At 33.6% G+C, this 13345-nt stretch overlaps 1 protein-coding gene across 1 annotated transcript in view; it reads left to right on the top strand.

Moving 5' to 3' along the window:
- Window positions 1–13345, top strand: part of KLHDC1 (kelch domain containing 1) — a 47430-nt gene that overhangs the window by 6321 nt on the left and 27764 nt on the right. The window contains exons 2-4 of the mRNA XM_076004047.1: window positions 9500–9570; window positions 10048–10165; window positions 10612–10730. Of these exons, the coding sequence (XP_075860162.1) occupies window positions 9500–9570; window positions 10048–10165; window positions 10612–10730 (308 nt within the window). The remainder of the gene's footprint in view (window positions 1–9499; window positions 9571–10047; window positions 10166–10611; window positions 10731–13345) is intronic.

Here is a 13345-nt window from a genome sequence, read left to right as displayed (position 1 = left end):
GGGAATGGGGAGAACTTACTTAAATTGCCAAGCATATAAGACTGTTTTGTATTTAAAAGATAGCGTTTCAAATCTGGAAAAAAAATCACTTATGCAAAAAATGGTCCTAGGACAGCTAAAGCAAAATAATATTGGAGACTTGAGATTTAAGAGTTATAGAAAAATTGAGCTATACAATACTGGAAGAAAATATATGACTTGTAAAGTCTTGAGTTGGGGAAAAGACTACAAAGGAAAAGATTGGCAGATCAAACTTTAAAAAAATTAAAAACATTTTTAAACATCAGAAAATGAGAAGGCAATGATAAATAGGAAAATATTTGTACCACATATGAAAAACAAAAGTCCTATAAAAATAAAGGTCTGTATCCATATTAAAAAATGAGGGATAAGCACAATTTACAAAATAAGAAATACAAATATAATATGAATCAAACTCATTAGCCAGGTGTGATGGTGCATGCCTATAGTCCCAGCTACCTGAGAGGTTGAAGCAGGAGGATCGCTTGACTCCAGGAATTTGGGACTCCACTGTACTACAGCCAGGGTGACAGAGTGAGATCCTGTCTCTTAAAAAACAAACAAAAAACCCAGCAGAAAATAATAATTTGCAAAGATTCTTCTCCAATTTGGACAGATTAAAAAGAATTTTGGGAAACAGCATGGGGAAATGATTTACCAGTACATTGGTAATGGGAGTAAAATTTGCATAAAATTTTTGAGGAGGAATTTAGCAGTGTGTACAAAAGCCTTGGGTGTATGTTCTCTTTAACCTAATACTTCTACTTTATACATTCATAAATGGTGACATAAGCCATCTGTGTCAGATAGAAGACATTTATCATTCTTTTTAGCTGCCCCAAATCTGAACCTCCTTTCTCTATTTGTGGTATTCCCCCTAATGAGTGAGTCTTATCAGATATTTATTTTGGTTGTCTAACTACCTCCTACCTATCCCCATAAAGTGTAAGTTCTATAAAGATAGGTAGTTTGTTCCCTATTGTATTCCCAGGGTCTAGAACTGGTTATAGCTCATGGTAGATACTCAATAAAAAGAACTTGAAAGCCAACTACTAACTTTTCCAGCCTCACTTGCAGCTAGGTTGTGAGCAAATGGCTTGGCCTTAGTTAGATGAATCTGTGCTAGATTTGAACTTGGTAATAAAGATGTAAAAACCAGGACCTGTAGAAGATTCTTATCCTGCAACAGGGTTTAGGATGATGAAGGTTCCTGGTGTAAAAGTCAGTGCCACAAGCTGAAGTGTGGTGGTCAGCAGTGACTTCAGACCTGTTCTACTCACACAGTTTACATAAATCCTAGCCTCCCTGATGATTCTGTGATCATAATATTCATTTCTTAAAATTTTGTTTACTGAATTTTTAAATTGAAATATATGTATTTTATACAAAAGAATGTATCAATGAAATAAGGATTGTTTAAAGGTAAGCATCTGTTTACCCTCCAGATTTAAGAAATAGACTACAACCGGTACCTTAAAAGCTTCCTGTTTATCCTTCATCCCCACTCCCATGGGTTACCACTATCTTAAACTTATTATCACTCTTTTCTCTATAATTTTCCCATACATATATCACTAAAGAATATATTATTTGGTTTTGGTTTTGGTTTTGGAATCATAGCAAATGTTTTCTTTTATGACTTAATTTTTTTAGTTTTTAGATTCATACATTGCTTATATTCAGCTGCTGTGTACTTGTATGGCTGCACCTATTCTTATAATACTTGGTGTCCATTATGACTGGTCAGGGCCTATGGTACCTGTTGTTAAATACTTTGAAAATCATCCCTGGATTGACTCATTTTATGTGTATCCTGTATAACATTCTATTATGTGAATTTACTGTGATTTATTTATCCATTCCAGTATTGGTGACTATTTGAATGTTTCTAATTTTTTGCTATTATAAGCAATGCTGCAATGAGCATTCTTGTAACATGCCTCCTATTGTACATCCATAGGATCATGGACATAGGGCATATACCAAAGAATGAAATGCTGAGTCACTTGGTATGCACATCTCTAAATTTACCTGGAAATGTCAAAATATTTGTTGCCAAAATATTTGTATCAGCTAAGACTCCCACCAGCTGCATCCTTGCTCCATGTCCTTGGCCTTAAATTTTTTGCCAATCCAGTGAATGTGACATCGTATTTCATTGTGGTTTTTGTTTTCAGTTCCTTGATTACTGATAAAGTTGAGTGTCTTTTCATAACTTATGGACTATTCACATTTCTATAAAAATGCTGGTTCCTGTCTTTTGCTGATTTTTCTATTGGGTCATTTGTCCTTTTTTCCTGATTTGTATGAATTCTTTAAATATATAGTTATATAAGTTGAATATAACTTTTAAGTTTGTAACTTGTCTTTGTATTTCTTGATAATTATTTTGTTGATCAGAAGTTATTAATTTTAATACAATTTCAATCTTTTGATAATGATTGTTCTTAAGACATCTTTTCCTATGCGGAGGCCATAAGGACTCCAGTATTGTCTTTTAAACATTTTTCAGTTTTGCCTTCCATGTTTAAATCTTTTCTTAACTTAGATTGTTTGTTTTATTGGTTGAAGGTAGAGATCCAGTTTCATTATATTTTCCATATGGGTAACCACTTGTCCTTGTGTTATACATCCCCTCGTTTTCCTACTAACTTGCAAACACAATCTGTCATACATTAAGTTTTCATGGATGTGTGATCTATTTCTAGGTTCTTATATGCTATTCAGTTACTCTATTTGTTTATTCTTGTGACAGAAACACACATTCTAAATTATAATACCTTTATTAGAAGTCTAAATGTTGGGTAGTGAAAACCCATCCCCACTCTATCTTCTTCTTCAGGAATATTTTGGTTATTTGGGCCTTTTGTTCTTTTGTATAATTAAAAATTTTTATTACAGAAAAATATATAAAACATAAAATTTGCCATTATAACTATATTTAAGTGTATAATTTGGTGGCATTAATTGTATTCACATGTTATAAATTTTACAAATGTTATAAAACCATCATCACTATCTAGTTCCAAAATTTTCCATTACTCCAAAAAGGCACTCTGTACCCATCATATAATATTTTCCCATTCTCTCTCCCCTTAGTTCCTGGTAATCTCTGATCTATTTTGTGTCTGAATTTGCCTTTTTCTAGATATTTCATATGAATGGAATCATACATTTGTCTTTTTGTATCTGGCTTATTTTACTTAGCATGTTTTCAAGGTTCATCCATGTTGTGGTATATATCAGAACTTCATTTCTTTTTGCAGCTAAATAATCTTACATTGTATGTATGTACCACATTTTGTTTAGCCATTCATCTGTTGATGGACACTTGAGTTGTTTCCACCTTTTGTATTGTGGATAATGCAGCTTTGAACATTGTGTACTAGTATCTGAGTTTCCATATTCAGTCTTTTGGGTACTTAGGAGTGGAATTGCTGGGTCATGCGGTTATTCTACATTTATCTTTTCAAGAAATCACCAAATTGTTTTCCACAGCACTGTACAATTTGTATATACTTTTGAACCAGATTGTCAAACTTCATAAAGTCCCAATTTGAATTTTATTCATTACTGTAATCTTTAGATCATTTAGGGGAGATTGACATGTTATGGTATTGAGTTTTCTAATCCAATTATATAGTATATCTCTCCATTTATTAGAACTTTTTGCTGTCTTTCAATAAAGTTTGATAGTTGTTTTTATAAGGATCTTGTGTATCTTAGGTTTATTCTTAGCCTCTTTATGTTTTTTATTTTTATTATGAATTTTAAAAAAATTAAATTTCTTGATTGTTGCTGGTGTTTTGAAATATAATGGACTTTTGAACTATTGTTATTCTGGCAAGCTTTCTCAACTTTCATTAGTTCTCATAATTCATCTGTTAATTTTCTTTTTTTTTTTTTTTTTTTTTTTTTGAGACAGAGTCTCGCTTTGTTGCCCAGGCTAGAGTGAGTGCCGTGGCGTCAGCCTAGCTCACAGCAACCTCAAACTCCTGGGCTCCAGAGATCCTTCTGCCTCAGCCTCCCGAGTAGCTGGGACTACAGGCATGCGCCACCATGCCCAGCTAATTTTTTACATATATATATCAGTTGGCCAATTAATTTCTTTCTATTTATAGTAGAGACGGGGTCTCGCTCTTGCTCAGGCTGGTTTTGAACTCCTGACCTTGAGCAATCCGCCCGCCTCGGCCTCCCAAGAGCTAGGATTACAGGCGTGAGCCACCCCGCCCGGCCTAATTTTCTTTTTAATTCCTATGTAGATAGTCATAATCTGCAAATGGTGACAGTTTTGTTTCTTCCATTTTAATCTTCGTTTTTTTTGTTTTTTTTTTTTTTTTTGCTTTGTTGCCCAGGCTAGAATGAGTGCCATGGCGTCAGCTTAGCTCACAGCAACCTCAAACTCCTGGGCTCAAGCAATCCTCCTGCCTCAGCTTCCCAAGTAGCTGGGACTACAGGCATGTGCCACCATGCCCGGCTAATTTTTTTTTTCTATATATGTATTAGTTGGCCAATTAATTTCTACTTATAATAGAGACGGGGTCTCGCTCTTGCTCAGGCTGGTTTCGAACTCCTGACCTCGAGCAATCCTCCCGCCTCGGCCTCCCAGAGTGCTGGGATTACAGGCGTGAGCCACCGCGCCCGGCCTAATCTTCGTTTTTTTAAATTTCCTTTTCCTCATTGTACTGGTGGACCTGAAGTACAATGTTAAATAGAAGCTATTTTTTTGTTGTTTCTAGTCTCTTTTGTTGCTTCAACATTTAACCATTAAGTTTGATGTTTGCTTTAGGGTTTGTAGCCAAGAAGTATTTGGGAAAATGTTCAACATCACTAATCATTAGGGAAATGCAAATAAATGCAAATCAAAACCACAATGAGATATCACTTCACCCAAGCTAGAATGACTGTTATCAAAAAGACAAAAAAATAACAAATACTGGTGAGGATTCCCACTGTTGGTGGGAATGTAAATTAGTGTAGCCATTATGAAAAACTGTATGGAGGTTCCTCAAAAAATTAAAAATAGAACTATCATATGATCCAGCAATCCCAGTATTGGATAGATATCCAAAGAAAACGAAATCATTATATTAAAGAGATATCTACACCCATATGTTTATTGCAACACTAGTCACAATAACCAACATATGGAATCAATATAGGTATCCAACATCAGATGAATGGATTAAAGAAAATATGGTGTGTGTATATATACAGTGGCATACTATTCAGCCAAAAAAGGGAATGAAATCCTGTTATTTGTGGAAATGTGGATGAACCTCTTTGGTTTTTTATAGACAGTTTTTATAAAATTAAGGAAGTTCCTTTGTATCTGAATTTCAATGAGTGAAGTTCCTTTGTATCTGAATTTCAATGAGTGGTGTTGAATTTTGGAGGGTTTTGGAGAATTTTAGAGAGTATCTTTTTTACATGTTGCTGGATCCTGCTTACTAATTAATTTTTAGGATTTTTGTAGCTATGTTTTTAAGTGAATTGGTTGTTGCTTTTATATTCTGGAATAATTTTTATAAGATTGGATTATTTGTTCTTCAAATGTTTGGTAGAACTCATCTGTAAAGCTATCTGAACCTGGTACTTATTTTGTCGAGGAGGTTTTAAATCTCTGATTCAATCTATTGAAAGATACAGGATTGTTCAGATTTTCTATTTTTTCTTGAGTCAGGCTTGATGTAATTCTTCCCCACCCCATACCCCCATGCCCCTTCCAGTCTATCTGTTTCATTTAGGTTTTCAAATATATTGGCAAAAACATAAGTTGTTCATGATGCCCTCTATTTAATTTTTGTAGTAACTATAAGTATGTCGCCTTTTTCATTCCTAAAACTGCTTATTGGTGACTTCCTTTTTTTACCCCTTCAATAACCCTGACAGGGGTTTATCAGCCTTCTAAAACACCAACTTTTCATTTACTTGATCCACTCTGTTTTATTTTTTCTATTTTATTAATATCTGCTCTTTTTATTTTTCCCTAATTTCTGTAGGTTTATTATTAGTTTTATTTCTTGAACTTCTGAAGTTAGATGCTTAACTCATTCTTTTTGAGACTTTTTGATTTTTAATGTAAGTATCTAATAATATACATTTTCTTCTAATTACCACTTTAACTGCATCCCTCAAATTTTGATAAATAGTATTTCATTATTTTATAGTTATAAATATTTTATGCTTTCCATTATTATTTCTTGTTTTGTTTTGTTTTTTTTCTTTTTGAGATAGAGTCTTGCTCTCTTGCCCTGGCTAGAGTGAGTGCCATGGTGTCAGCTAAGCTCACAGCAACCTCAAACTCCTGGGCTCAAGCAATCCTTCTGCCTCAGCCTCCCAAGTAGCTGGGACTACAGGCATGCCCAACTAATTATTCTATATAGATTTTTAGTTGTCGGGCTAATTTCTTTCGTTTGTTTGTTTTTTTTTTTTTTTTTTTTTTTTAGTAGAAACAGAGTCTTGCTCTTGCTCAGGCTGGTCTCAAACTCCTGACCTCGAGCAATCCTCCTGCCTTGGCCTCACAGAGTACTAGGATTACAGGCATCAGCCCCCGTGCCCGGCCTCCATTATTATTTCTTATTTGGCCCATAAGTTGTTTAGGAAAATATTTTAAATTTCTAAACAATGGCATCATTATAGTTAGCTTTCTGTTATTAATTTCTAACCTAATTGTGTTGTACTCAGGAAATGTGGTCTGTCTATCTGATACCAGTCCTTCCAAATAAGTTTAGGCTTCCTATAAGGACTAGCATGGGGTCAATTTTCATAAATATACTATTTGTTCTTATGAAGAATATATATTCTAATTATTGGATGGTATGTTTTATATATGTCCATTTTATCAGCCTTATTAATTGTATTGTTCAAGTCTCCTATATACTTATTGATTATTTTATCTTCTGTTTTATTAGTTACTATAACAGGTATTAAAATCTCTAACTCTGTTGACTTATTAGCTTTTCCCTGTGGCCCTGTCAGTTTTTGCTTTATTTGTATTTGTGGGCCATCTTTTTGGGTATATGTGCATCTAGAATTGTTATATCTTTCTGGCCAATACTTTATTACTCTGTAATGATCTTTATCTTTAGTAATATTATTTGCCTTAAAATCTTTTTTGCTAATATTAATACAGCTATACCAGCTTTCTTTTAGTTGATATTTTGCATGACATTTCTTTTTCCACCCTCTATTTCTTTACTTCACCTTGGATTCTTAAAAGATACTTTCACTGGGTATAGAGTTCTAGATTGACAGCTGTTTTTAAGAATATTCCTTTTCTTTAATGTTTTGCAGTTTTATTATGATGTGTCTAGGTATGGATCTCTATTTATTTATCCTGCTTGGAACTTTTTAGGACTGCCTAGATCTCAGAATTAGTAAATTTCAACAATTTTGCAAAATTCAGCTTTTGTCTCTTCAAATATTGAGTCTTCCCCATTCTCTCCATTATGTGCTAATATGTTTTGATTAGATTGAGTTCTTCCCTCTCTTTCTCCTTGTCGCTGAGCTTCTTTAAATATATATATATAAATGTAAATATATATATATATATATACACATACACATATATGTATATTTCATATCTCTGGGCTACATTCCTGGATAAATCAGTTCACTAATTCTCTTTGTGGGCTGACCTTGGCAAGAGCAGTTTCAGTTGAATGATGGGTTCAGAAGCCAGACCAGACTGGGTTGATAAGACAATGAGAGGTGAAATAATGGAGACAATCCACTATGGTTAACTCAGTACAGAAGTTTAGTTGTGAAGGGAACAGAGAAATGGGAAGAGAAAGAGTCAAGGGAGAGGTTTTTTGTTTGTTTTTTTTTTTAAAAGATGAGATGAGGCATGTTTGGATATTGATAGGAATGATCCAGTAGAGAAGGAAAACTTGATGATGTAGAAAAGAAGGGATAATGTAGGAGTGAAGTCTCCGAGAAAATGAGAAGGAACTAGGTCCAAACTTTTTAATTCTGTGCTTCATGTGTATTGAAAGATTACTGAAAGGGACTTCAAAAAATGTGATCAGGCTGAAATGAGAAGCAGTCAGCTTAGCAGGTATTATTCACTTACCCATTTACTCAATCAAGAGGAGAGAAAAGAATAGATGAATGGGCCTGTTGCCACGGAGAACTTGGAGAGGTTTAGGAACTGTAAGAAGACTAGAGTGTAATACGAGCAAAAGGCAAATTGAGGTTTGGAGGGATAGCAGGTACCATATGATACAGAACCATAGGAATTTTAGACTATCTTAAGAGCAGTAGGGAGCCATTGAAGGGACTGAAGCAGAATAATGCCAGAATTCATTTTCATAATTTTTTTGTAAAGGTGTACACATGAGGCTACTGGAGCCTGATGCCATCAAACTTAAAATTATACAATTAACTCCCCTTCTTATAATTATTTGTTTACTTAGCCATCCAATATGCCTTCCTCAGTCAGACATGAGTGGAAGTTTCCTTGGAATACAGTGGTTTTCTGTTTTTTTGTTTGTTTGTGTGTGTGTGTGTGTGTGTGTGTCTGTGTGTGTGTGTGTGTGTATGTGTATGAGAGACAGAGAGACAGGCAGACAGATACAGACTGACAGACCAACTGACCTGGTAGTCAAGATACTATTTTTAAAATTTAAGTAACATAACAGTGAGAAACAGCTAAATCTACTTAGCATATTAATCATTTGTGCATAATACAGTTTTAGAAATTCTTAAACTGCGATTTTAAAACTCTAGCTATTTTTGAATTATTTTATGGATTCTAAGAAATCAAGACAGATTTATATATAAGGATTTATTAGAACCCCTACATTTTTTAACTTAAAGTAATTAAGATTGTTATGCTATTCTTATTTCTCTTTTCATCAAAGATGTCAGAATGTACTATTCTATTTATGTTATTAGTTTCTTTGGAGATTATTCAAATTCACAGTTATCATTTTGACTAGTTAAATTTATCACGATCCTTATATTCTAGATTTAAGGAACACCTAACACTATGCCTTGGATATAGTAGGCACTAAAAAAATATGTTCAGTGAATCAAGGAATCTGATACAGTGCTCTTAATTATATCTTTAAAAATTTCATTCCTTAATTACTTCCCTTCACCCAAAATGTATTGACCTTTTTTGACATTTCTTTTCTCCCTGGCCTTACAGTCTTTAATATTCTGCTCTAAATCTTATTGTTTTGCTATTTTCTCTTACTCAAAATCCTAAAAAGAGGTTTAATGCCCTGAGTCTTTTTCTTGAGATGCATATACTTGCTATTTTGTATGCTAAACCTTTATTGTTTTTCTACTTTCTCTTAGAAAATCTTTCTTTTCTTCTCTTTTGATCTATTTTATTTTATATTGAAAAATAATCTTTGAGACTGATTTTGTGTTTTGTAGTATTTTGACTGCAGTTTTTCTCCTCCTGAGGAACTATTTAATCATTACTATGTAATTGATAAACATAATGTTATGTATTCTGTATTTTTAGTCTATTGAAGACAATGAAGTATATTTGCCTAATGATGAAATTTGGACCTATGATATTGATAGTGGGTTATGGTAAGTAATTTTAAATTGCAGAATGTCCAATCTTAATATCCATTATAAATGTTTTCATAGTCTGCAGGGAATTTGAGACCATACTTAGAACATACTACAACATTTATAAAGTTTCCTTTTCCTTTTTTTATTGCTTTGTTCTCTGTGGCTCCTTCTTTCCACTCTTCCCTTCCCCTTTCCATTCTTTGTCCTTTACTATTCATTTCAAGACCACTGCTGTCTCTGAAGACTTTATTTTATTCTACTAATTCCCAATTCTGGTGACATGTGTGAAAATTTTGTGATTTTTTTCCCACCAGCAGGTTGAAAAGTCTTTACCCTGGATCTTCTTAGAGTTTTTACAGTATTGGCTACCATTACATTGTAATTATAATTGGCAGTAACAATTTTCACTGAAAAAAAGTATTCATGGAGTTAAAAGGGAATTTTGTTTGCCTTTCTGGAAAGTTATGGGATTCCATGTTATTCTTGCTGCAGGAGAATGCACCTAATGGAAGGAGAACTCCCTACCTCCATGTCAGGAAGCTGTGGTGCTTGCATTAATGGAAAGCTGTACATTTTTGGAGGATATGATGACAAAGGATACAGCAATCGAGTAATACTTTCTTTTGATTCAGGAGTGCAGCAAAATGTAATATTTAATGTATCATTTCATCTCACAAGTTACAAATATTTTAAAAAGAAGATATATGTAGAAAATCTTAAGTCTGTAATTACAAAGTTTTAAAGATAGATTGAAAATACAACAGTCTTCTCTTTTCCCATGTCTTTCTGCTTCAGAATTAACTACATATTTAATTGATAAACGTAAGGCAAGAGCAGGATGGAAAAAACTCGTTTCAGTATGCTTTGTATATAATTTTTACTTCTAAAACACTGTCTCATTTTTATTCTACAATTTTTAATTTTTAGAGAGGTAAAAACTTTACCTCTTTAAAAAGAAAAAAAGTAATAGTGTTACTATCTGGATGACATATCCCTCTGATATAGATTTAATTTTTAAATGCTTTGTCTGCTAATGGTGTTCTCATCTTTTGAAAGCTTTATTTTGTTAATTTGCGAACAAGAGATGGAACCTACATTTGGGAAAAAATCACCAACTTTGAAGGACCACCACCCACACCACGTGATAAACTTTCCTGTTGGGTATATAAAGACAGGTAATGTAGCAACTGTACTTAATGCATGAACTGCATTTAATGCATTTGGCCAAAATAGAGAAAACTTGAAAGTATGAATTTTTTCAAGATATGATTATGAACATGTTTGACGCTGATGGTAATGGCAGTTCTCATCCCTGGATGAAAACCATGTCATAAAAATAAACATGGTATTCATTTCACCCATGTAAGAAAAACACTTGTACCCCCTTAATATTTGAAATTTTAAAAATAATTTAAAAATTAAAAAAAGGAAAAAAATTATGATAGAGGCAACTGTTTAATTTTTTACATTAATTTATTCCTTAATTTAATTTTCTGAATACATTCACATGGTTCAAAATCGAAGCCATGTTAAAAAGTATACAAGGAATGGTCTGTTTCCCATCTCTGTCTCCATCCAACCTGTCCCCATCTCCCACAGCTACAAAAACCACTTTTATTATCTTTTGTGTTCTTATAACAATGGTTCCCAAAGTTGTCTGCCACTGGAACCATCTGGGTGGGGATCTTCTGAAAATTCCAAAGTCTAGGTGATGACCAGTTGAGTCTTGAGGGATAGAATTTTTTTTTTTTTTTTTTTTTTTTGAGACAGAGTCTTGCTTTCTTGCCTAGGCTAGAGTGAGTGCCGTGGCGTCAGCCTAGCTCACAGCAACCTCAAACTCCTGGGCTCAAGCGATCCTCCTGCCTCAGCCTCCCGAGTAGCTTGGGACTACAGGCATGTGCCACCATGCCTGGCTAATTTTTTCTATATATATATATTAGTTGGCCAATTAATTTCTTTCTATTTATAGTAGAGACTGGGTATCGCTCTTGCTCAGGCTGGTTTCGAACTCCTGACCTTGAGCAATCCGCCCGCCTCGGCCTCCCAGAGTGCTAGGATTACAGGCGTGATCCTGTAGGAGCCACCGCACCCAGCTAGGGTAGAATTTTTTGATGCTCCTCAAGTAATTCCAAAGTACAGACAAGTTTAGGAACCACTGCCCTCAGTGTCACTTTATGCAAATAGAAGCAAATATATTGTGTGCATATATATGTTTTCCTATTCCCCCCTCCTTTTTACGTAAATACCAGTACCCTCTGTGCACTGTTCTGCACCCTTCTGCTGCTTGTAGTTAACAGTAGAAAGCTTGTTCTTTTTTCTCCAGCTGCATAATATCCCCGAGTGTGGATATACCATAGTGTATTTAGCCTTTCCCTTATAGCTGAAAAAAAATGTTTGTATTGTTTCAATTCCTTTGCTGTTGCAAACTATGCCGTAATGAATATCTGTGTGTGTGTGTGTGTGTGTGTGTGTGTGTGTGTGTGTGTGTGTGTGTATGATTACAGATCTAGCTGTTGAATAAAATTCTAGAATTAGATTGCTGGCTCTGACCAACATTTGGGTCATTTCTACTTTTTCACTCGTTGAAATAATACAGTTATGAGAATTCTTCTATGTATTTTGGTACATAAAGGTGAACATTTCTCTTTGGTGTATATCTTTTCATTCTCTTAATGGTCTAATTGATAAATTTTTCATTTTAATATAGGCTAATTACCAATCTTTTCCTTATGGTTAGTGCTTTTTGTGTCCTAGTAACTTTCAATTTCCCCAATGTCATGAAAATATTCTTCTAAGTTATTTTTTAAAAGCTTTATCATTTTATGTTCCAAATTCTGATTGGCAATCCATCTGGAATTGATTTTTGTGTGTGGTAAGAGGCAAGGGTCAGATTTCATTTTTTCATTTAGATAACCAGTTAATATAGCAGCATTGATTGAAAAGATCATACTTCACTGCTCCACAGTGCCACTTTTGCTTTAAACTAAGAGTCCATATGTGAACGGGTTTGTTTCTGGAGTCTCTTTTCTATTCTGTTGAATGATTTGTCTGACCTTGTACCCGTACCACATTGTCTTAATTTCTATACTATTACAATATGCCTTGAGAGCCTGTAAATTTATTCTGTTTGTTCTTAATTTGTTCTCCTGCAAATATGTCTTGGCTTTTCTAGGCCAGTTGCATTTTCATGTAAATTTTGGAAATTTTGTTAATTTCCACAAATGTCTGCTGGAATTTTAATTGGAATTGCATTGAATCTAGAGTTCAAGTTGGGGATAACTGACATATTTACAGTATTGAGAATTCAAATTCATGAGCGTGGTATATCCCTGTCTTTAGATGTTTTAACATTTTTCTCAGTAGTATTTTATAGTTGTCTATGTAAAAGTCTTACATACTTTTCATTAGATTAGGTATCTAATACTTCTTGATTCTATTTTAAATGGTATATCTTGAATTTTTCATTTTGTTTGTTGCTAGTATATAGAAGCAGAATTGATTTTTGTATATATTGGCCTGAGATTCAGCATCCTTACTAAACTTTCTTATTCATTTTAATAACTTAGCAATTGATGTCACAAATAATCAGAATATCTATGGATAATACCACTTTTATTTCTTTTTAATCCTTATACTTTTTTTTTTTTTTTTTTTTTTTTTTTTTGCTTTACTGCACTGGGTAGGACCTTCAGTAGTTCAAGTGCTTATATTTACACTTCAGTATATTACCATTAACTTTCTTTTCTTTATTGTTTCCTTACTCTGACCATCAATAAAATTAGATTTTAGC

This window comes from Microcebus murinus, chromosome 6, assembly GCF_040939455.1.
Source record: "Microcebus murinus isolate Inina chromosome 6, M.murinus_Inina_mat1.0, whole genome shotgun sequence".
NCBI classification, from domain to species: Eukaryota; Metazoa; Chordata; class Mammalia; order Primates; family Cheirogaleidae; genus Microcebus; species Microcebus murinus.
The sequence above is the reverse complement of the archived record's forward strand: the minus strand, read 5'-3'. Positions and strand labels throughout refer to the sequence as shown.